The following is a 22,290-nucleotide window of genomic DNA, read 5'->3' on the forward strand; positions in this document are numbered from 1 at the left end:
CAGCTTTTGCCACTTCACCCTATAACTGGAGTTGACATTCTGTGTGAGTGACAGATTCTGGCCACACTGGAGTAAGAGCGCTTGTGTAGCACCACAGCACAGGAGCACGGCAAGAAGTTGTAAGAATTATAAACATTTATGCACCTAACGTCAGACCATCAAATCCTATGAAGAAAAAACTGACATAGTTGAGAGCAGAAATAAACAGTTCTGCAATAATAGTTGTAGATTTCAATACTCCACCCTCAATAATGGGTAGAAAAACTAGAGAGAAGATAAGTAAGGAAACAGAGGACTTGAACAACAAGATAAACCAACTAAACATGACAGACATATACAGAACACTCTACCCAACAAAATTCTTCTCTAGTGAACACGGGACATTCTCCAGTATAGGCCATATGTTAGGCCACAAATTAAGTCTGAATAGATTTTAAAAGACAGATACCAAACAGTATATTCTCTTTGACCACAACAGAATTAACTTACAAATAAAAAACACAACAAAAATTGGAAAAATCACAAATTTATGGAACTTAAGCAATACATTCTTTTTTTTTTTAAAGATTAACACCTGAGCTAATAACTGTTGCCAATCTTCTTTTCTTTTTCTTCTGCATTTTCTCTCCAAATCCCCCCAGTACATAGTTGTATATTTTAGTGGTGGGTCCTTCTAGTTGTGGCATGTGGGGTGCCGCCTCAGCGTGGCCTGACGAGTGGTGCCATGTCCACATCCAGGATCTGAGCCAGCGAAATCCTGGGCCGCCAAAGCAGAGCACGTGAACTTAATGGGGCCAGCCCCATGCAACACATTCTTAAATAACCAATGGGTTAAAGAAGAAATCATAGAGGAAGTTAGAAAATACTTACAGATGAATGAAATGAAAGCACAACACACTAAAACCTACGGGACATAGTGAAAGCAGTGCTGAGAGGAAAATTTATAGGTATAAATACTTATGTTAAAGAAGAAGAAAGATCTCAAATGAACAATCTAACCTAACAACTTCACAAAGCAGAAAAAGAAGAACAAAATAAACCCAAAACTAGCAAAAGGAAGGAAATAATAAGCACCACAGTAGAGAGAAATGAAATAGAGAATAGGAAAACAAACAAACAAAAAGACCAATGAACCCAAAAGTTGATTCTTTGAAAAGATCAACAAAATTGGCCAACTTTTAGCTAGACGGACTAAAAACAAAAGAAAGAAAACTCTAAGTACTACAAATCAGAAACTTCAGTGGGATATTACTACCAATTCTGCAGAAAGAAAAAGGGCTGTAGAGAGCACTGTGAACAACTGTACCAACTGTATAACCTAGATGAAATGGACAAACGCTTTCAGAAACACAAAACCTACCGAGACTGAATCATAAAGAAACAGAAATTCTGAATAGACCTCTAACTAGTGAGGAGGTTAAATTAGTAATCAAAACTATCTTGACCAAAAACACCACACAGGATCTGATGCCTTCACTGATGAATTCTACCAACACTTAAAGAGGAACTAAAATCATTCCTTTCAAACCTTTCTAAAAAGTTGAAAAGGAGAGAATACTTCCAAACTCATTCTGTGAGGTCTACAATGCCCTGATACCAAAGTCAGACAAAGACACTATGAGAAAAGAAAACTATAGAGCAATATTTCTTATAAACATTGATACAAAAATCTTCAACCAAATATTAGCAGACCAAATTCAGTGCATAGTAAAAGAATTCTATGCCATGACCCTGTGGTTCAACATATGAAAATTGGTCAATGTAATACACCACATTAACTGAATAAAAGGAAAAGAACACCACACGATCATCTGAATTGATGATAGAAAAGTATTTGACCAAACTCAATATACTTTGATAATAAAAAACACTCAACAAGCTCAGGAAGATAAGGAAACTATCTCACCGTAACAAACACCATATATGAAAATCTCAGAGCAACCATCATACTTAATGGTGAAAGATCAAAAACTTTTCCTCTAAGATCAGGAACAAGGCAAAGATGCCCAGGTTCACCACTCTATTCAACATTGTACTGGAGATTCTATGGCGTGCCCTTAGGCAGGGAAAAGAAACAAAAGGCACCCAAGCTAGAAAGGAAGAAGTAGAATTTTCTCTATATGTTATTGATATCTTACATGCAGAAAACTAAAGATTACACACACATCCACACACACACGCAAGCTGTTGGAGTTAAATAAATTCAGCAAAGTAGCAGGTTACAAAGTCAAAACTCAAATATCGGTTGCTTCTCTACATACTAACTATGAACAATCTGAAAAGAAAATTAAGAAAACAATTCCATTCACAATAGCATCAATAAGAATAAAATACTTATGAAGTAATTTACTCAAGGAGGTGAAAAACTTCTAGAATAAAAACTACAAAACGTTGTTGAAAGGAATTAAAGATGACCTAAATAAATGGAAAAAATCCCATGTTCACGGATTAAATGACAATATTTTTAAGATGTCGATACTATCCAAAGTGATCTACAGATTCAGCGCAATCCTTATCATAATATCAATGGTGTTTTTTGCAGCAATACAAAAACTCATCCCAAAATTCATTTGGAATCTCAAGGGACCCTGAATAGCTTAAACAATCTTAAAAAAGAATTAGGCTAGAGAATTCAAACTTCCTAATTTCAAAGCTTGCAACAAAACTGTAGTAATCAAAAATGTGTGATACTGGAAGAAAAAACAGACATAAGGCCAGTGGATTAAAATACAGATCCCAGATATAAACCCCTTCAAATGATTTTCAACAAGGACTCCAAGACGATTCAATGGGAAAGGGCCACACTTTAACAAATGCTGCTGGGAAAACCAGATATAGCCATGCAAAAGAATGAAGTTGGACTCTTCCCTAGCACCATTGACAAAAATCAAATCAAAAGGGATCAAAGACCCAAACGTGTGAGCTAAAACTATAAACACTTAGAAGAAAAGTAGAGAAAAACCTGCACTATGTTGGATTTGACAACAATTTCTTGGGTATGACACCAAAGGAACAGACAGCAAAAGGAAACATTTGACAAACTGGACTTCATGAAATCTAAAAACTTTTGTATATCAAAAGACACTATCAATAGAGTAAAAAGGCAACCCACAGAACGGGCGAAAATATTTGCAAGTCCTATATCTGATAAGGAAGTAATATCCAGAATATTTAGAGAACTCACAACCAAAAAAAACCCAACAAAATGTGGAAATAGGCAAAAATCTTGAATAGACGTTTCTTAAAAGGAGATGTACAAATGGCCAATAAGTGTGTGAAAAGTGTTCAATATCACTAATGATTAGGGAAATGCAAATCAAAACCACAATGATTTAGGACTTCACAGCCATTAGGATGACTACTATCAAAAAAACCAGAAAATGACAAGTTTTGGTGAAGGCGTGGTGAAATCGGAACCCTGTGCCCTCTTGGCAGGAAAGTGAATGGTACAGACCCTCTAGAAAACAGTATGGCGTTTCCTCTAAAAACTAAAATTAGAATTACCATATGATCCAACAATTCCTTTTCTGGGTATATACTCAAAAGAATTGAAAGTAAGATCTCTAAGAGATATTAGTACACCATTGTTCATAACAGCATCATTCACAATAGCTAAAATGTGGGAGTAACCTAAATGTTCACCAACAGATGAATGGATAAGAAAAATGTGGTATTTACATACAATAATATTATTCAGCCTTAAAAAGAGAGGAAATTCTAACATATGCTACAACATGAATGAACCATGAGGACATTATACTAAGAAAAATAAGCCAGTGACAAAAATATAAAGACTATATGATTCCACTTATATGAGGTACCTAGAGTGGTCAGAATCATAGAGACAGAAAGTAAAAGGGTGGTTTTCAGGGGCTGGAAGGAGGTGGGAATGGGAAATTATTGTTTAATGGGTATTAAGTTTCAGGTCTGCAAGAAGAAAAGAGGCCTGGAGATGGATGGTGGTGACAGTTGCACAACGATATGAATGTACTCAGTACTAATGAACCGGACACTTCAAAATGGTTCAGATGGTAAAGTTTATGTGGTGTGTATTTTACTACAAGTAGAAAAAATTTTAACGTAAGGGAAAAGAAAGCCTTTTTACCAAATGACCCTGGAACAACTGCAAATCCATGAGAAATAAATGCAAATTGACCATGACCTCACTTCACAGACAAACATTAACTGAAAATTACAGACCTAAATGTAAAAGGTGTTTTCTCCCCAGGTGCTGGGTGTGCTACTTTCCCTTCGTGACGACATGATCTGTGTATCCTAATCTAGCAATCACTACGTCTCCCTTAGCCAACAAATTACCCACCCCCACCCAGATTTTTTCATCCAGATGGGTTGGAACCATGGGGCTAGGGCACAATAGGAGAACTTACTGCGTTGCCTATTGATGTTGCCTATTGCATCCCAAGTGAGCCAGAGTGAGAATACCCTAGGTTTTACAAATTCTATCTACTGACCATAATTCCCGTGGTGTGTGATTCCATATCGAACAACGAAAAGCAGCTAGTGGTGCAAGCAATATCTTCCTCACATTGTCACCGAGGATGCCACCTGACGATGAAACTCATCAGAATTTCCACACTGTAGGGTTACTTGAAAAAAAGAAGAAAGAGCATTGGCTGGAGTTTTTAGGGTAGAATCATGGCTATGAAGAGCCCATCTCCTTATACCCCTATTTCCTTTGTTCTAAGACTCTCCAGCAGTGGCTTCAAAAGGAATGCTCGCTCTGAGGAACAGCTGTATTAAGGCTCACACTGTCTGGCTATATGGGTAGTCCATGATGCTGGTCTGTCCCACAATCTTTTCCTGTCCAGTCTTTTAAAGTTTACTCCATCTAGAGTTGATGCCCCCAGCGTGAGAATGAGAAGGGGGTAAAATGTCTGTTGAATGTCATTTTCATCAGCCCACTGTCAAGGGCCCTTTGCTGTGAAGAGTGTGGCAGCGACTACAGGTGATCCAGATATCCACAAATATGGCAGAGCTTGGTCTCTAGTGCTACTATGGCGTGGCCCAAATCTGCCACTGACACAGATTGCCAACTCCAGCTATGGTGTTACTGTCCAAACCAAGAGATGCCAGTGGTAGCCACATGATGGCAGTAGAGGACAAGCGTGCTCTATATGCCAAAAATGGACAGGGGCCAACCCTAGACCTGTGAGTCTTTGGTCATCTTCAGACAGACCGATCAACTGCTGATGGGTACCACAGCCGTGATAGACCATTCCAGCCTCCTTAGCATATATATGGAGGCCCATCTTTAGAACCCATTGAGTTAGTGGAAAGGCTATTATATCTAGTGGAATAATGGGTGGAGGTACTGATGCTGGTCACCCTGGCTATGCAGGCCCAATCAGCCGCATTGTTCCATTCAGTCTCATTTGGGTATGCACCTTCACATGGGCGTCCATATGGGGGGGAAAAAAACGTCATGCCAGGCTGCATCAGCGGCTTTCCAGAGCACACAGCTCCATAGAAGGGTGTCTTTAATATACTTCTCATTGTCAACCACTAACTAGTTTGCTATGCAGAACACCAAAAGAGGAGAAAAAGGGCTTACCTGGTCCTTAAATATATTGTCTAAGGCAAGGGCAATGCTTTCAATTTAGCCAGTTTGCTGATGGGCTCCTACCCCCGTACGTCTTTCAGGGCTGTAACTGGGGCTGATGGCTGATGCCACACAGTGGACTCCATCAGCTTTTAGTTGGCATGAGCCTTCAGTAACCAGGCCCAAGCATCCTCAGGGCTTCCTGGGAGGCATCTCCAGGTAGCCAAAGGCTGTCCCTGTGAGTCATCAAGGAAGATACAACGGGTCCCAAAGGATGTGGCCTTAACCTTATTTGTAAAGGGCGCTTATTTGTGGGACCAGACTTGCTGTTCTGGAATGTGCCATTTCCATTTTTTATGAGAAATTTGTTTGCCTTTCTACCTCTGTCTTTAGCATCTGAGGGGATCATTACAGGATGGGGATACCTGGACACAACAATACCTGGCAGTCCTCTCTAAAGCACTTGGTCTCCACAAGGGCCAAGGGCAGGCCAGGAGCTCTTTCTCAAGTGGAGCAGAGCTGGGAGCCATGTTGTCAAGAAGTCGGTACCCTAAGGGGTGACCGGGCAGAGGCTGCCTCCCTTTGCCAGAGGCTGCACTCACAGTAGTTCTCAGTATCAGAGACTGGATTTCACCAAGATCCTTGGGATTATCAGGGCTCCGGGGTAGGTAGCCTGGGGACTCCCTCTCCCACAGCTGCTACCCAGCCCCCAGGTAAACTTGGCAGATTTTCAGGTCAACTTGTTCCCCCGGCTCAACAAAATACCTGGATGAGGCACATATTGCCTCCTGTCCCCAAACAGTCCATGTCTGGGCTTCCTGCTTCGGTCATGGAGTCTGTAGGGTGAGTAACTTTTCTATGATCATCTCAGGAATCAGCCTTTGAGCCTCAGCCCACAGTACTTCCAAGAATTGACACAGATGGCTGGTCCCTGATCTTCAGGACTAATGAGTCAGGGTCGACTCCTAAAGGGCTGCCACCTGCTCTGCATTGGAGCCTACCAGCAAGACGTCATCAGTGTAGTCACCCCCTGAGGGGAGAAGCCTTGTCCCATTACTTTGCCCATCCTTGGTGGCAAATAGGAGAATTCAGGTGCCACTGTGGCAGGACAGTAAACATCTTCTGGAGGTCCAGGGGATCTTCCAGGCACACTGATCTTTGACATTTTGTGCCAAAGAGACTGAGAAAAGGCATCAGCCATGTCCAGTCAGAATACGTCCAAAACGGATGGTCAATTTAGCTACAGTCCCAAAGTCTGACAAGACTGGGACTACAGAGGCAACAACTGAATTTTGTTCATCATTATCCTTTGTGAAAACATCCATTTTGGACTTGAGGTTAGGAAGAAATGAGTTTCCAGTGTGTTAAGCCCACAGGGTTGTGGCTTTATTTTTTTAGCATCTGGCTTTACTCAGCTAATACACTCTGCTACTCCATTGGCTCTAGAACCTTGTCAGTGACACATACCCTGTAGGAGTTCCATTTAAGCAATCAGTAAGTATTCATCCAATTAATTTTATTAATGAATTTAAACTCATGGCATTGATCCATATCATCTCTCGTGCCTGTTCCTCTTCTCATATTCAATGACCCAAAGATTATTTGAATGTGGGGCCAATGTGACTCTGGGCCAATTATTGACCTTTTCACAACCAGCCCACCGTCTTCAGGGAGGATTTGAGAAATGCCTGAGAGATGCATAAATTGTGCTTGGGGTCAAACTTCTCTGAATAAAATGGCTAAGAAAAATGTGAGCATGAAAAATTCCTTGCTGTCTGTCTAGTTGCAAATTTATCCAGGCCTCTGAGCGCCAGCATGATCGCACTTTATCATCAGCATAAAGGAACCCTTTAAAGGACATTTTTCTGCCTGTAGAACTTGTCTGATGCCATCCTAGAGGCAGCTGGGAGGTCTATGGCTGTTCCTTTAATAATACATATTTTTTATGTTCTCCTGAAGTCATATATCTATCAATGCTTTAGAAATTAGAGTTGGAAAAGACTTCAGACCTATTAAAGACAATGACCAGTTTTATGGAAAGGCATATTCTCCGTCCCTCTCCAGCCTTTGAATTCCCCACCCTATACCCCACACCTCCCACGGAGCGTCTGTTCCCTTTCTGCCTCTCCTTCCTTTCTCAGGTCCCCTCTGCTTCTAGAAGCCAAGCCAGGCCAGGCTGAGAGCTGAAGTCTTACCAGGATTTCTGTCCTGGAGTTTCCCAGAATCCTGCACTCAGTTACTGTCAGGCTTAGTATTGGATTCCAGGGTCACTTTTCATTCTTTTCTGTCATAGCAGAAAGAAGACGGCCCCTGGAGGAGGCAATCTGGGTGCAACTGAAAGGAATGAGTTCTGTGACCTTACGGAGGTCACTGAAGTCAGTTTTCTCCTCTTGATTTCGGGCCTAAATAATGGCCACTCCTTATAGAGTTGTTATAAGGGTCTAATGTAACACTATACAGTGAAGGCTTTAACAATGACTGTGCCACGTGGATGTGCAGTGTGATTATCACCCAGGCAGAAAAGAGACTGAAATATTCAAAGGGGAAGAAAAAGCTCTTCGCATCCCAACCAGGTCTTCCAGGATAGTGTCACCACCTGGTGACAACTTGAAGTCAACAGTGCTCCTGAAAACTGGGAACACGAGTCTCCCAATCACACTGCGAAGGTCATTAGCCTCGACCAGCCTGAACATAACCCTCAAGCATGAAAATTTGTGGTAAAAGTTGATTAGAACAAGTTTAGGTCTGAGGCAAATTCATTCATTAAATTAATTCAGACGATTGTTATAAAGAGAAACTGAGAAAAGGGGACTGATCCCTTTTCTGCCTCTAGATCATTTGAAGTTGAGAGAAGAAAGGAGCACGCTACTAAACCCAACATGGCCCAATGTTGGCTGAAGTCGAATTCTTCCCTCCCCCACTGTCACACTCAGATGACACTGTCACTCTTAGAGCTTGACTCTCCCATAGTTGAAAGGCTCTGTAAGTTGTGAGATCGTGACCTGGATGGGCTGGGGACAGTGTTCCTTGTGCCTATCCCCTCTCCCAGTCCCAGAGTGGACTTTCTATCTCTCATTTGGATGTGACAGGCTGTGTGGTCTCAGAGCTCTCTAACTGCTGGTTCCAAAGGGCCCCACAGCAGGGCCAGTCATGGGAGAGGATAGAGAGAGTGTAAGGCTTGAAGGGCAGATGCTACAGGCACACGTGAGGCCCCTAAATTAGTGATAGATCTTTAAATAGATAAACAACCCACGTTCAAAGGCCACTGGCCAGTATCGTGGTAAATCACCTGGACATCCAACTGCGTTACCAAGTTCCCCTAGGCTCTGTGGCACCTTTGACAGCAGTCTAGGTGAAGTGCACGGAGTTTTTAGAGTCTCAGTGTCTTGTTTTAGAGCGCTGGCTTCACCAGCCACTAGCTGTCTGGCCTTGAGTGATTTTTAATTCCCTCCTCTCTACAATGTGGATAATCGTAGCACCGATCTCCTAAGCACGGGGCAAGGATTAAGTGAGATCCTGCGTTCAAACTGCTCAGAGTAACAGCTCAAGGGAGAGCTTCTGTCACTCTCACCACCATGTCATTGCTCAATCACTTTTATTAAATGTGTGAGTGCTGTGATGTGGAGGTCTGCCCAGGGTGTGGGTGTCAGTAAAGCGTCCTCATCTTCTAGAGATAGGGAGCCATAGGTCTGGGGGCAGCCTCAGGTGAATTCTAGAATGCCCTCCTGAGCATCTCTTCATCTACCTTATCCATGACTTTCTTCCAGTGCAGGCATGAAACCTACAGAGTCTCCCCCTGCTGGGGACAACTCTCCACATCTTTGACAACAGTCGAGTCTCCCCAAAATCCAGCTATGTATTCCAGGGGACTGGGCTGTTCACCCCAGAATCCTGCGCTTCACCAGGGTCTTGAGTCCAATGGCGGGAACATGACTCCTTCCCAACCTACCACAGTCTCTTCTGTAGATTTTCCACAGTGCAGCTCAGCTCAGAGCTGCTGACACCCATGTTTCCAACCATGTGGGAAAAGCTGACTGAGCAAACTGAGCACATAGGTGGAGAAGACTGAGATGCGATATGAGAACGAGTGTGTTGGTGATATTCAAGTCTCCAACTCTCCATGTGTCTAGGTGGTTGTATTCATCATGTATTTTATGATCTGTTTCTTATGATGTTTGACATCTTGGAAGACCTACAGACCCAGGGAGAGACTGCCTCTCCCAGGGCCAGCTGATTCCTAAAGATAATAGCTTACTTGGGGGCTCACCTCCCATATGCAGCCAATCTTCCCCTTTATGAACTCTAGACACCAAGCCAATATTTTTTCCTGCCTTAAGTCAACTTATGGCCAGATATTAGATGGCTAGCTAATATGTTCCAAGCCCACCAGGATTATTCACCATGGCCCATCCTAACCTGTTTGCTCTGCCCTGCCTTTGTGTCATATTGAAATATTCAAAGGGAAGGGCCTTTCTCTCAGATAATGACACTGAGGGCTCCGGCCTAGGCTTTCCCCTCCCTCCTGTTTTTGCCTCCTGACCCAAACCCAGTGATTCCCCCGTGACCCACATGGTGTGGTATGCTCCCTTCCCTTGGGAAACGTAAGTTATAGATTTCTTTCAGTGCATTAGTCTCTCAATCACCTCAATAAACTAAAATCCCAAAGATATATCTTGAAACAGTGGTCCTACATAACTCTTGTTTTCTGTGAGTTATAAGAAACTTATAATAAATTCCAAATTTTGTTTCTGTTGATTTCAGTTTTCTTCTTGTTATTACAATCAGAATCATACTGATGAAAGAAAATTCAATTCAATTCAATACATTTTTGCTAAATACTTTCTAAGCTTCATGCTTGAGATCTAGGCTAGAGATGTCATTCCCCATAATGATGATAGTTGTAAGCACACAAATGGACCACAGCAAGGTGACAAGTCTACTGCAATGAAGGTGAAGTCTATAAAAACTTATAAGGACACAGATGAAGAATAAGGAATTCCACTGTTAACACAGGGAGTCAAGGTAGAGAGAGAATTTGCCAAGTAGATAGGGGTGGAATGGAATTTTAGGCTGAGATAACTGTTCGGCAGAGGCAATGTCACCTGAAACAGCTGGATATGTCAGGGGGTGGGGCAGAGTAGACAGGCAGAGGTAGCTGGGGCCCAAGGATATGTATGTAGGGTGTGCTGGGTACTGACCTTGAAATGGCTGGGATCACGAAGGGAAAGTCCTCATATGTCAGACTGAGAAATTTGGATCTCATTCTGTAAGCAGATGAAAAACGATTAGAGGCTTGGGGCTGGAAAGTGAGGACATGTCACCTACAGCAATGATCAGACAGTGAGCTGTGGACTGTGCAGACCAGTCTTGAGGGCGGAAGGCAAATCATACTCACCTTTGCATCCCTACAGTGACTAATACTCCACTTTGCAGAGAGTGGTTACTGAAGGATGATTGAATAAATATAGTCCTTTTTCCTCCAGCGGTTGAGTTGTCTGTTATCCAGTTGCAGACTCCTGAGAAATTCTCTCTGCCACTGGCTAGGTTAGATGTCCCCACCCTGAGCACCCAGGCTTCCCTCCAACATAGCAATTACCTGTATATTGTCATGATAGGTATCCTTGTCTTTCTCCCTACTATCTGCCATCTCTTTGAGAACGAGGACCATGTCACCTTGACTGCATTCTAGTCAATGACAGCCAGCCTGGGACATTAGGTGCTTCATGAGTGCTCTTTGGATGAATGGAAGAATGAGTGAATGACAGAATGAATGAATGAGTGGCAGAATGAATGAGGTCTGTTTGGAGATCAGCCCTGGTCTCCTAGAGCCACCCAGTGTCTTCTTCCTCTGCCGTCCCTGTCCTCCCTGAAACAGCCCACAGCAGCTGAAAGCGCTTTGCTCTCTGAGTGGGGGAGCCATCTTCCCGGGTGCCCTCACAGGCCTGTTCAGAGCTGTTTTCTGATGCCTTTCATCTAAACACCTTCACTTCTTCGTGTGACAGCAGCTGCAGTTCACACGTGCGTCGTCACTCGCAGCACTAACTCAGAGAAAGGCATGGTCTTCTCCCTTTTCCAGCTTCCCAGGGTAGCAACTGGCTCTCTTTGTGACAAACAGACACTGAAAATCCCAAAGGCGGCCTCTCTAGGACTTCATTCTCCCCCACGATGCAAAGGTGGCAAGTGTGCCTACATGTGCATACCCATATGTGACGTTTTATGCAAAAGAAGCAGACTTCTCCAAAGGATGTCTAAGACGTTTTAGAGTGATTTATTCAAAAGAACAGATGTGGGTCATCCAGAGATGATCAATGAACTTACCTTGTGTGGAGAGTTTGTTACAAAATAAACCAAAAACAGTTTTTTAAAAGAACATATAAGGCTTTGACACAACTCTATTACTTGAGAAAAAAAACCTAACTATTATTATAGGTTGATATATTCAAAAATGCCGATATTCTATCATTTATCCTACAACAAACAGTAATTTCATTTAGTTTAATTTAAATAAACTCTGCGAGTTACTTTTTAGATGGATTCAGAAACAGAACCGAGTGGGTTCAATATTACGGGGTGTAACACAGGGCATTCCTTTAAGATAAATAAACTTTAATAGATTTTCAGTTTGCATTCCTACCAAATACCCCACAATCAACTCCTCTCTGTCTCTATTTTTCTAAAGTAAAACTTTAGCACTATGCACTGTTTGATGTGTTGTACAGGAATTCTGAAATCCCAGGACTAAGGAGCATTTTGAATTTGGAATGTCAACAATGTCCGTGGGGTCTAAGATGAATGCTTTCTGCCACCTCATTGGATTTTATGTGGTATTTGTTTAGTGGATTTCCTCATTTTCTCACAATGAATAAGTTGTTAATGCATATCCTTTGTCCCAACAAACTAATCTCACTCTGATCCAACAACTCAGGATTTTGTCTACACATGAGGTTACTTTTGAAGGAGGGACAGATTTTTGACAAAATTTGGCCTGGTAAAAGGCACCGTTAAGACTCAGCTCAGAGCAAAGTCGCACCACTGATATAACCTCTGGTGACTGCACCCACGGGCACGAATCCTCTATGTCAAGGAACCATGTGACAGTGACACACATGACAGGGAAATCAGCTTTCGAACTTGAAGTTGCCTGCCTGCGACCAGACTGCATGAGACATGCGTTCAGCTACCAGCCTTAACCTGCGGCTAGTTTCCCACTGTGTTCAGACTTCCTATGGAAGCCCCAGAAGAAAAGCTGCTCTCCATCATGTAAATCTTGGATGAAGAGAAGAATGGCACAACCCCAATCTACTCACAAGAAAATGACCAGCAAAAGAGACACATCCTCAAAACCTCTGACCAGCACTCATGAACACTCTCAAGGTCATCAAAAACAAGGAATGTCTGAGAAACTGTCCCAGCCAAGAGGAGCCTAAGGCGTCAGGACTCCTACATGTCATGTGGAATCTGAATCAGATGCTGGACAGAAAAGACCACTGGGGAGTGAAAGCTTATGTTCATATCAAAACTTGCACATGGATGTTTATAGCAGCTTTACTGATAATTGACAAAACATTGGAGCAAATGAGATGTCCTTCAGGAGGTGAATGGATAAATACTCTGTACATCCAGACAGTGGAGTACTATTCAACTAAAGGGACGTAAAAAGACATGGAGGAACTTTAAAACTGTATTATTGACTGAAAGAAGCCAATCTGAAAAGAATAGATCCTGATTCCAACAATATGATATAGGGAAGACAAAACTATGGAAACAGTAAAAAGATTGGAGACATCCAGTATCGGGGGCAGGGAGGGGTGAATAGGTGCGGCTCAGAGGCTTTTTGAGGCAGTGAAACTACTCTGTAGAATACTACAATGGTGGAAACATGTCCTTATACATATGTCAAAACCCATGATTGTACAATATCAACAGTGAACTATTCCAGAAACTGTGGACTTTGAGTAATCGTGATGTGTCAAGGAAGGTTCATCGACTGTATCCTCCCCTCGGGTGGAGGATACTGACACTGCGGGCAGCTTTGTCAGGGGGAGACAGAGCATATATGGGAGGGCTCTGCACTTTCTGCTCAGTTTTGCTGGACACCAAACACTACTCTTAAAAATAAAGTTTAGGGGCTGGCCCGGTGGCTGAGCGGTTAAGTTTGCGCGGTCCTCTGTAGGTGGCCCAGTGTTTCGTCAGTTCGAGTCCTGGGCGCGGACATGGCACGGCTCATCGAGCCACGCTGGGGCGGCATCCCACATGCCACAACTAGAGGGACCCACAACTAAGAGTGTACAACTATGTACCGGGGGGCTTTGGGGAGAAAAAGGAAAAAAATAAAATCTTTTAAAAAATAAATAAATAAATAAATAAATAAAGTCTAGTAATAATTAAGAAAAGAACAATAGGTAAAAAGTCCGCAGGGCTGAACAAAGTATGAACTGCACCTTGTCACACTATTACGGTATTGGTGTAATAGTCTGTAAAGGCAGCATTATTATGTAAAAGGTTAACCATGGGGAAACGGAGTGAGATGTGTGGGTCAGGGGAACTATCTTTACCAAATATTTTGTAAGCTAATGCTATTCGAATATTTAAAATATATATATTAAAGCATGAGGGAGTAAGAAGGAAAAGAGAGAGAGAGTTCAAAATTTATCAAAGTATGAGTAGGTTTACTTTGTTTTTAATAAAAATATAAGAAATGGCCTCCATTTAATTCTTCTCAAATTGTATCTCAGCATGTGCTTGGGCCTTGTAAGCCTCAGCTCCACACGTGTACCACGAGGATCCAGGACGGACTTGCTTCCTGGGGTTCTTGTGAAAAAAAAGTGATGAGCCTTTATGCGGTCAGTTCTCCGGCAGTCAGGGATGCCCGGGGTCCTGGGAGTGCGGGGTGCTGGTGGGAAGCTGTTGAGAAAAGCCTTGCTGGAGGTCTAAGCTCTCTCCAGTTCCCTCTGTGCGCTGTAGACATGCATCATTTTCTCAGCATATCAAGATGTGAGTCAATGTGGGCACGCAGCCTTAACACAATGCTGGCACATTGTAAACACTCACTGGGGGTGGGGCTCTATTTCTCTCCACGAACATTCATGAAACGGGGGTTGGTGGGCTGGGGAGGGTACAGGCAGGATCATGAGACCAATGACACCAACAGAGAAGAGATGACATTTGAGCTGGATCCTGAAGGATGAGCCGATGTGTGCCTGGGAAAGTGGGACTGGAGGAGCATTCCAGGTAAGCGGAACAGCAGGAATAAAGGCAGGAAAGAAGCGAGTGCACCAACATATTGGGCGAGTGGTTTACTGTGGCCAGATTGGAGTGTGTGTGTGTCTGGAAATGAGTTTGGAATGACAGGCTAAGCCAACAGAGAAAGGGCTACACAGCCTTGTCTAATAGTGTGCCCCCTGTTTGGAATAGAAAGATCAAGGGAGAAGTGGGGACGGGCGCACAGGAAGGCTGAAGGGCCAGGGGAAGCCAGTGGCGGCAGTTCCACGTTACCTGCAAAGCTTAGAGACACTTCTCAGAAAAGATCCTGGAGTCCACCTGTGTCCTTCTAAAGTTTCTTTGTGTTCTGGAGGATGTAATCCTTCCTCCAGAAAGAATCTGGCTGCCTCCTGAGGATCAAGATGAACTTCTCCTGTTTTCAGAGTCCACCTTCATCTCCATCTCCCTGAGGAACACACAGCTTTATCTTGTCAACGTCCAAATAGTCCCCCATTTTCCTGCATGAACTGTTCCTCCCAAAGGGGTGTGGCTGGGAGGAATGTGATAAAACTGCACAGGTACGTGCGTTGTAAAATGCTGTTTGCCTGGCTCCTATAAAAAGGGCCTCCCCTGCCTCTCACTGCAGACGAGACAGCTGCCAGCCCTCAGGCTCCCTCTGGCATCTGGGATTGCACTGGATCTGCACACTCTGAGCAAGGTAAGAGCCTGGCTCTCCTAAGACCTTCATTCCATCCCCCTTACAGCTCCCCCAAGGACCTCAGGTTCCCGGGCTCGGGAGCCCACCAGGGACATGTGGGGGCTGAGTCTTAATGCCCTGAGGAATGAGTGGGCCTCTGTGTGGTATACCCAACCTTTGTCCCACTCTTCATTTCAGGAGCCCACCTGCCTGTGGCTGTCTTCCCTTTCTCTATCATAAGGGGAGGCCATATGCCCAGGGTAGAAATGAGATGTGGGCCATTGTTCTGGGCCTGCCTCTTTTTAAAAAAATTCTATATATTTTTTTTAAAAATGGAGCCCTGGGGCCAGCCCTATGTCTGAGTAGTTAAGTTCACCTGCCGGACTTTGGCTGCCCAAGGTTTCGCCAGTTCGGATCCTGGGCGCAGACATGGCACCGCTCATCAGGCCACATTGAGGGGGTGTCCCACATGCCACAACTAGAAGGATCCACAACTGAAATATACAACTATGCACTTGGGGGATTTGGGGAGAAAAAGCAGGAAAATGAAAATGGAGCCCTGATAATATAATTGTTTTATCACCATGAACTAAGAAACCAAATTATGAGTTGTTCATAATTGCTTTTTTATTTCTTGCCAATATTTTCTGAAAAGTAAAGATAAAGGCAAAAATCCATCAATAAGAGTTGGTCTACAGGATAAGTTCTGAGTGCCTGTTCCATCTTGATCACTTGCCCACTATGGGACTTTGAGCCGTTTACTTACTGGTCTGAGCCTTAGCTGTCACATCTGTTACCTAGGGGTGGTTTATTATCACCTATCAGGTAGGCTCTTGAGTGGATTAAACGAGGTGAGACTCTGAATGCTGATTGAGGACACAGCACATAGTAGGGGTCAAATAGAAATCCTATTTCTCTTCTCCTTTTAAGCGTGTTTCTTTTTATTGCCCACGTGATGAAATCCATGCAGTTTAGTGTAGCATTTTAGGTCAGCCTATTTATTCAATGATATATTTTTAAAAGCACTGACTGAGGGTTTATGTGCCCAGCACTGTGTCACAGCAGAGCTCCAGAAATCAGTTACACACGATCCCCCCCTTCAACCCTGCGGTGTAAATGACTGCTGGAAGTGCACCCCATCCCCCTCGTTCCGTTTGCCCAGTCAACCTGAATGAGCTCCCCTCCCTTGTGCTTTTCCTTAGACTCTTACTGCATCCCAAATGCCCCCTCACAAACCCACACATCTCAGAGTCCCACCCCACGCAGGTTTAGCTTGGGATCAGACATCACCTTTCATGTTCACTTACCACATCCTTTCTCCTCGTGGGTGGTCTGTCCCTGTGGAACCATGAGTTAGAAGTCCAGCACTCTGGAGGTAAGGAGAGTTTGCAGCTGTCATTTCCAACACTTCAGTGTCCACTAAAAGAACTGAGATGCAGAGGGGGAGAGTGACTTGCCTAAGATCTAGCCGGAGACACAGTTGGGAGAGACTCCTGCTACTGCTGCTTAAATTCCACAAAGAGTTACCTGTAAGTTTTTAAGACCTGCAACTTTGTTATTCTCCTTGATAGATTCCACATCTAGTCTACCGAAAGTATATAGTAGCTGCTCCATAAATGCTTGTTGAAGAGTGACTGAAGGAGTGAGTAAGCAAACGCAGGAGTAAATGAGGGAGTGAATGAGGCAGTGAGAGTTAAGGAGGCTCAGAGAGTGACAAAGGAATGAATGAAGAGCAGGAGGTTCTGGACATTCAAGACTCAAGTCAAACAGAAATGTAAATGGCTGGGCTGCTTGTCTAGTATCCAGGAGCCAGAAGGATGCTTAGTCTCACTGCCGGCAGGCAGTCCTGTGTGCGCGGGGAGGGAGGGTCAGCCTGCAGCCCTGCACTGCTGAACTGCTGCCCAGCACTGACTCACCCACCTTTTGTCAAACAGGTTCCTCCAAGCTGAAGCCATGAGGATCCACAGCCTCACCCTGCTGCCCTTCCTCCTTCTGGCCGCTCAGGTATTCTTGGTGGAGGGCCAAAAGGAAATACAGAACCAAGATGTCAGCAAAGCCACGACGGATAAACTGCACACTCTGGGAAACCCCCAGATTGAGCAGAGAAGCCAGCCAGCCAAACACCTGAAGAAAGGCAAGTTTGTCACCCAAGACCATGCCGACTGCAGGTGGGTGGTGACTGAGCTGGGGAAGGGCATCTCCCTGAAGATTGAGTGCACCCAACAGGAAAAGAAGTTTTCCTGTGTCTTTACTGGCAATCCAACCTCATGCCTAGAGTTGAACAAAAAGAATATGTATTGGAAACAAATTGGCCGGAGTCTGCGCTCTCAGAAGGCCATCTGTGGAGACTCCAAGAGCGTCCTGAAGACCAGGGTGTGTAGAAAGAAGTTTCCAGAATCCAATCTCAAGCTAGTGAACTCCACTCTGATTGACAGCAAGAAACCCAGCCAGGAGTATATGGAGCCCTCACCTAGCAAGCAGAGCAAGGTCACTGAGGCATCCTTCATGGAGCCTAACAAGGTCAAACAGTTTTCTTCCAGGGAGCAGATCAAGGTCAAAGAGAACACCCCCACCAGCCCAATGGAGACCCAAACTATGGCCATCAACAATCCCGAGTGTGTGGATGACCCAGACATGGTAAACCAGAGGAAGACAGCTCTGGACTACTGTGGAGAGTCTTGGAGCTCCTTCTGCCTGTTCTTCCTCACCATGTTTCAGAGCAATACATGCTAAACAGGTCTAAACAGAACAGAATCCATTAGGAGTTGTTATGTCAAATCTCGTCAATATGCTGTAAAGCTCTCCAAGCAAAATGAACATTTGTGCTACAGGAGCACATTGGAATATTTAAACAGGTTTTGTAATTTTTGTAGTTGTGTTTTGGAACTTACTTTATAGTCATGTGATTTTCAGAGGTTGTTCACCTGAGTATATGTTTCCATGCCCCACAGAGCTATGTGTATATGAGGAATGATGACAAGTATTAGAGCTGAATGAGCCAAAGTGAATTCAGTGTGATACACTTTCTGCTGAATTAACAAAGATAATAAAGCTCTGGGTGTTTTTCAGAAAATGGTCCAACCATTCTTTGGTTTCTCTATGTCTGGTTCCAATGATCTCATAAAGAAGCCCCAGTACAACAGTGGAAAAAATACCTAAGGAACAACTTCCTCTTCCCCACCCTTCCCACATTATCTCCAAAAGTGGCCCATTCTGGCATCTTTCTACTTTCATCCAATGTTCTGTGGTGTTTGATACTTACTGAACTGTAATGACTAGGATCCCTGATTTCAAGTGGGACACCTGGGGCGTGGTGTGATTAAGACACTTGTCAGGGTCTCACAGATGATAAGAAGGGAGGCAAGTTTGAACCCAAAAGGTCTGCAAGCCAAGCCCTAAGACTGGAGGAATGCCTTCCACTGACTTAAGTCAATACTCTTTACCATGCCCCCTATGCAGGAGTCCTGACCTTGAGGAGCTCATTTCTGGCCTGTGGGAGAGGGGCCTGGGTAAGTACAGTGCCCTGTGATGAAGATTCCAATGGAAGAGGGGAAAAGGCAGCATGGAAAAACAGACACAAGAGGTAGAAACTGCTAGAAGATCTCGGGTTGAGCTTCCTGGAGGAAGGCTGCTTGAGCTGGATTTTGGAGAGAGCCTCTGTAGGTAGAAAACGGGCCAGAATTGGGTGCTTCAGGCAGATGACAACATGGAGAAAGGCAAAAAGTTGAGGAAATCCCAGAAGATGGGAGAAGCCACATGGCTGGAAAGTGGTGGGATGAGAGGATGACGGAGCTCTTAGTCATTTCCTTGTTAGTATGAAGGATCTGGAAGTGTTTTAATTCAAAAGTTAGGGAGAGAGGATTATGTGCCCCCAGTGCCTTGTCACAATTCCACAAGGAGCACAAAGTGAGGAGTGGGAGTTGGTAAAAGCACTGTCATTTAGAGTCTCTGTCGATGGCAGGGAGGAATGGCAGGTTGGGTGGAAGTGTGGCCTTTTACACTCACCAACTTACCAGAACCAACACAGAGGGTTGTCAATGGCTAATACTGAGTGTGACAGGCTCAGAGTGACATTTGGATGTCATCACCAACAGCATCAACACTAACATTTGTCTCCGACTTGTTATGCACCAGGCACTGTGCTAAGCTCTTCCCACGGAGTATGCATGCATCCATTCATTCACTCCTTCATTTAACACGTAATATTGGGCACTGACTCTGCCAGACTCTGTTCTAGGGGCTGGAGATACGGCAGTGCACAGAGGATAGGTGCTTTGTCCTGTGGAAATACCAGTAAGCAAAGTGACGATAAACCCAGAAGTATACAAGGGATAGAGAGGAAGAGTAAAGGAGGAGAAGCGGGTAGCAGTGATGGAGGGTAACCAGTCATAGATGAGATGGTCAGGGGAGGCCGCTGCGGAGGTGACTTCTGAGCCTAGACCTAAGGAAGTGAGGAATCAAGCCAGGTGACTCTCTCAGGTAGGCATGTTCCAAACAGTGTGAACAGTCAGTGCAAATCATCTGAAATTAATTAACTCATTAATTTATTACCTACTATAAGCTCCTACTATGTGTCAGACAATGCTTTGGGAGTAGAAAATAACCGCAAAGAAAGGAGAAAATAAATCCCACTCTGTGTGGTGCTTCTATTCCAATGACTGGATCCTGCTTGGTGTGTTCAGAAACATCAAAGACTGCAGTGTTCTTGTAGGACAGGGCCTAGGACCCACCTGTGCACCTTACCCCCATTCCCAAGAGAACTGAACCAACATCCCGGACCCTCCCCAACCTCCTCCTAGCCACACCTCAGGAAGGTCATTTTCCCTTAAGGTCCACACAGATTTTCAGCCCTCTGACTCCCCTCCCCCAGTGAGACATCTCAATTCGATGCAGTCCTGAGACAGGAAAAGACTGTTAAACACTTCCAGGGATCATTGTGTAATAACCCTGGTCTGGTCTGGTTGACGTAGACATTGGAGAACACTCCAGACCAGCCCCACAGCCCTCTTAAGATCCCCTCCAGCCCAGGAAGCTGATGGATCTTCTGCTCACTCATGACCTTCAGCCACTGGCAGAGCCGGGAGGAGGTTTACTCCAGCATGACAGAGTCGGCTGGACCTGGGCTAGAGATTTGCCTCTCCTGCTTCCCACCCAAGGCCTCTGGCTCAGTTATGTAACCCGTCTGAGCTCAGGGACTCATCTCGACAGTGGGAATAATGACACTGTCTTTAAAGGTTGTTGTTAGACTGACATTGGCTGAGAAATCTAAAGCACCTGCTGCCCCATGACTTCCATAGTAGGTGTTCGAGACAGACTGGTTGTGGAGGGAGGTCAAAAATTCCTTTTGTAAACTCTTTACATGTGAGATTTTTTTTCCTGGTACAAAAAGGCAATGGAAACCACCATATTGACCACCTGGTATGTGCCAGTGACTCTGCCCCATTCTCTCATTCAATGCCCCAAAACCCCCATCTGTAGGTGTTATCCCCCTCATTTTCTAGATGAGGAAACTGAGGCTCAGAGAAGCTGAGCAACTTGCCAGGCTCAGGAGGCCTGACATGACAGAGCCTGTAAGTGAGACCCAGGTTGGGAGGTCCCCAAGAACTTTCTGCCTCCGAGGCTCACGATTTCCTTCATTTGGTGAAAGAAGAGTGACATTTGTGGTCTTCAGACCTGGGCCAAATGTAAAGTGGACTGGATGCGTTAGTCTCTTTCGTGCGCACATCCCCTTTTACGTTCTCACAAAGACAAAGTTTGAGAAGCTGAAGCTTCTGTTCCTGCTCAGCTTTTCATCGTAGTCACATCCCGAGGGAACGCTTTAAAAATGCAGTAATAAAGACATTGAAAAAGACAGCAGATGTTACACTAGTCTCTGTTCAACTTTGCACTCCGTATTTTCTCTCTGACGCCGTCTGGATACGAAGTCTGGGAGCCAGCTCGTGTGTGAGTGTGAGTTTGTATGCATGTGTGTGTGTGTATGTTCTTAAGATATGATTCCCTTTGATAGCAAGAGACAGGAAGCTCTCAGACAGGTAAGAGGTGCTCCAGGATGGCGTGTCTGCATTCTCCAAGCTGCCTTGCGGTGGTTCTTATAAAACTTGTTTTATGTGAAACAAAATCTTGTTTTTAAAACAAATTTTAAATTTGAATTTAAAAATTAAAATTTTAAATTTTAAAATAAAAAATCTTGTTTCTTATAAAACTACATCTGAACAGAAAGAGGGCCTCTTCCCTGCAGCAGCCTGGCTTTGTGTGGTCACTCAACCACACCAGCGCCAATCCAGTCGAATCTGTGGAATGCAGCCACATCTCATCTGGCCTCTCACCCACGCACTCTCCCCAGCCTCCCGCCTAAATTGTTTTTGGCAGAACAAGCAAAGAAAGTAAAAGTGTTTGAGGCTGACAGCTACCATGCGAATACAAGGCCAGCCATCATCTGTGGTGTTGGTTTTCATAACACCCCATGTACAACGGTCATCTTGAAATCTCTCACTCAAAAACATTTCATGAACAATATACAAGAAAACATTTGTTAGGAACCCTGCTAAGGGAGGGATAAGGCTGGAGGACAGGAGAGAAGATTCTAGAGACAGGCTGTTTGGGAACCTGGTGAGTTGAGGTGGGTTATCCAGGGAGAGTTCACATCAGGTGGTTGAAAATGTGGGTAATAACACAGCAAAGATGGCCTCCATCTTGTCTATCACTATAGCCCCAACACTTAGGGCACAGCCCAGTACATCATAGATCCTCAATAAATATTGGTTGAATGAAGAGAAGGAGAGAAATGTGGCAAAGGCAAAGATTATGGGCTTCAGAGTAAAAGAAACTGAGT

General features: G+C 44.2%; 1 protein-coding gene and 1 long non-coding RNA gene across 2 annotated transcripts; one reads left to right on the top strand and one right to left on the bottom strand.

The window, feature by feature from the left end:
• Window positions 1-14,169: 14,169 nt before the first annotated feature.
• LOC124237605 (uncharacterized) lies at window positions 14,170-17,369 on the bottom strand. Its single transcript, XR_006888041.1, has 3 exons — window positions 16,766-17,369; window positions 15,056-15,227; window positions 14,170-14,464 (listed from the first exon to the last, which is right to left on the bottom strand). It is a non-coding gene; the product is annotated as an uncharacterized LOC124237605 (long non-coding RNA).
• FGFBP1 (fibroblast growth factor binding protein 1) lies at window positions 14,773-18,531 on the top strand. The gene is made up of 3 exons (XM_046657456.1): window positions 14,773-14,791; window positions 15,408-15,479; window positions 17,393-18,531. The coding sequence occupies exon 3, from the start codon at window positions 17,412-17,414 to the stop codon at window positions 18,189-18,191; it is 780 nt and encodes a 259-aa protein (XP_046513412.1). The 5' UTR covers window positions 14,773-14,791; window positions 15,408-15,479; window positions 17,393-17,411; the 3' UTR covers window positions 18,192-18,531.
• Window positions 18,532-22,290: the final 3,759 nt, after the last annotated feature.

This window comes from Equus quagga, chromosome 3 (genome assembly GCF_021613505.1).
Source record: "Equus quagga isolate Etosha38 chromosome 3, UCLA_HA_Equagga_1.0, whole genome shotgun sequence".
NCBI classification, from domain to species: domain Eukaryota; kingdom Metazoa; phylum Chordata; class Mammalia; order Perissodactyla; family Equidae; genus Equus; species Equus quagga.

Excerpts from the sequence above, each read along its gene's own strand:
- FGFBP1 (XM_046657456.1), top strand. The coding sequence starts at position 17,412 with ATGAGGATCCACAGCCTCACCCTGCTGCCCTTCCTCCTTCTGGCCGCT.